The sequence below is a fragment of the Pholis gunnellus genome (genome assembly GCF_910591455.1).
Source record: "Pholis gunnellus genome assembly, chromosome: 14".
Classification (NCBI taxonomy): Eukaryota; Metazoa; Chordata; class Actinopteri; order Perciformes; family Pholidae; genus Pholis; species Pholis gunnellus.
The window spans coordinates 13,644,415-13,646,914 of record NC_136541.1 but is presented as its reverse complement, the minus strand read 5'-3'; the positions used below and the strand labels follow the sequence as shown (position 1 = coordinate 13,646,914).

At 42.2% G+C, this 2,500-nt stretch overlaps 1 protein-coding gene across 1 annotated transcript in view; it reads left to right on the top strand.

The window, feature by feature from the left end:
* The window catches only part of LOC306706344 (ephrin type-A receptor 3-like), a gene marked incomplete at both ends in the record, with an annotated part of 79,407 nt that overhangs the window by 14,707 nt on the left and 62,200 nt on the right, over nt 1-2,500 (top strand). The window contains one exon of the mRNA XM_079173378.1: nt 1,027-1,091. Coding sequence (XP_079029504.1) covers nt 1,027-1,091 — 65 coding nt within the window. The remainder of the gene's footprint in view (nt 1-1,026; nt 1,092-2,500) is intronic.

The window sequence follows — 2,500 nt, the reverse complement described above, 5'->3', positions numbered from 1 at the left end:
ACAACATGAGCAAATCTACGGTGATGCTACTGTTGCACATCATAGACAGCGATACTCCAGCAAAATCTTTTTTATTATGAAAGTTAGATTATTCAGTCCTTTTTAGTGATATTATCACTCATCTATTGTGTTTTCCAGCCACGGAGAGACTTTCACTTTCATGTGCCGAGGTTTTGAGATATACATCTCTAATGTCTGAACAATCCACAGACCATGTTGTCAACAGTTTTTATAGAGACTATTAGAGTACTACTAGAGTCGAGTGTTCACAGAGAGGTCTGTAAACAGAGCAAGTTTCATTCTTTTGAGTACCACAAATATAATTACATACACCTCTATTGTATTTGGGTGGCAGACATTTTAGAAACAAGTACCTTATTAAAAGTTCTGCATGCATAGGGTAAGTGAGAAAATGTCCTTTGAAGGAAAACAGGGATTGTGATGAGGTTGGATTCAAAGCATTCATAGTGGATTTAAACAGTGACTAAATGTTTTGAACTAGTGAACACTCGAATAAAAAATGTGGCAAAAATGAGACTGTTTGTAACCGAGAACACAGATGGGCAAAGTAGCTATCTATGCTGCAGGTTTGACAAACATTTAGATTTTTTATATGTGGCATAAAAACGTATGGCTATGGACCACAGTCTCCTCTCTCGCTGAACACAAGCCATTTACGACCGTTTTTCAAGCCTACAGTCCGAGTGGTCGCTAGACTATCTAAAATGTATATGTAACTGTAAAATAGACCCTTCCCTATACTCTGTACATTGATGTTGTTCCACTGACTGACTTTGTGTCCCCTTGAACCAGCACAACCACCGTAATCTTAAAATTGAAATTATAGGTTTACCGCTGCTGTTGTACTCCAACACAACAATAGGCTCCCTTGTACAACATTTCTTGGATCTCCCCCCTGTGTGTGTAAAGGATTATCATTGTTTTACGGAAATGGGGACTGAGAAATACAAAGTACAGTTTTTTAGTATGTGCGTGTTAACATGTTTGTTCTCCGTTTTCTTGCAGTTACGTTGCTGGACTCCATGTCAGCCTTGGCTGACCTGGGCTGGGAGGCTTACCCTAATGAGGGGGTGAGTATGTGCAGCCGAACACACTCACAAACTTGAAATCATCCTCTCTTTATGGCGGAGCTGGCACCAAAAGTTAAAAAAATCTAGATCACAACTAGCGGCTTTATTTTGACGTGTGTTATTTTCAGGGAACAAGCAGGGGCTCCAGCAGGAGCAGCAGGGCTGGAGTGTGTGTTTTAGAGAGCACTGGGTTCTTGAGCACTCCTTGCTAAATCGGGAGTCTGCAGGGGGAATTTGCAAATTATTTCCACTGCGCTGAAAACGCTGTGGCACTGGAGCCTCCATTTATTACGGGTTGCCTTTTTTGGGGGATGGAGTAAAGATGGAGTGGAGGGGTAAATATTCTGACGTGAGAGGAGAGGTTGTGTACATGTTTGTGTTATTTGCGTGTGTGTGTGTGTGCGTGTGTGTGTGTGTGTGGGGGGGGGAGGGGGTTATGTAACTGGCCTTTTGCAGGTATAGGGACCAAGGGAGTCTGGAGTGCAGCCACCACGCATCAGAAATGACAACAGAGAAGTGAGAGGAGAGGAAGAGTGCGAGAGGGCAGAGAGGATGAACGTCGCAGCGCATTGAGTGAAGAAATAAGAGTGGGTTCTGTATGTCACTCTAGTGCGGGAGCTGTTGAATGGCGCTGAATTAATTCTATTTCCCCTTGAGAGACACTTCCTCTCCACTATTCAGCGTCAGTGTGTTAAATCGCAGGATGCCACACGCGGTTTCATGGTTGTGCGCCGCAGAGAGGCAGCTGAAGTGAGCAGAGCTAAGCAAGGTTGTTTTCCCAAGCAATCAAGGGTTTCAAGTTCACTTTGTTGGAATGCTCTGATTGTGGGTCCTTATTGTGGACGTTTGTGTATCTTTTTTCTTTTTTTCACAGAGGTTCTTATAGAAGAACTGAATGTGTCCCATCTGTGGCCAAAAGATTCAATCTAATTCTGAAACCCAAAGAGTGCACAAGTTACTTTTATTGAAAAATATGGTTCAGTTTGGGGTGGCTTAGTCATGGCCCCGGAAAAGCACATGTGTTTTTAGTTTATCCTGAAAGAAATGTGTTGGCCGGACAGTAAAATATATATAATAAACTCTATCCTGTATATCTTATTTCATGAGCTGTCAACATAGTGGGGATCGGACACCTTCTCCCTGAATGTGTACAGAAACTGAGAGGAAATGGGCATCCACACAACTCAAATAAATACAACAAACAGGTCCTTTATACGACCGAACCATTGTGAAAACAAAATGTGTTTTCAATTCTTTACTTTGGGGTCAGCCACAAGCGTTATCCGCTGTTTCATCTGACCAAGGATTTATTAAATTGGTTAAAACTGGTTAAAACACTTTTGGACCATGAATAAGATGTTATCTTCCTCCTGGATACATATGATCCTCCTCTCTTTTCAGTCCACTCA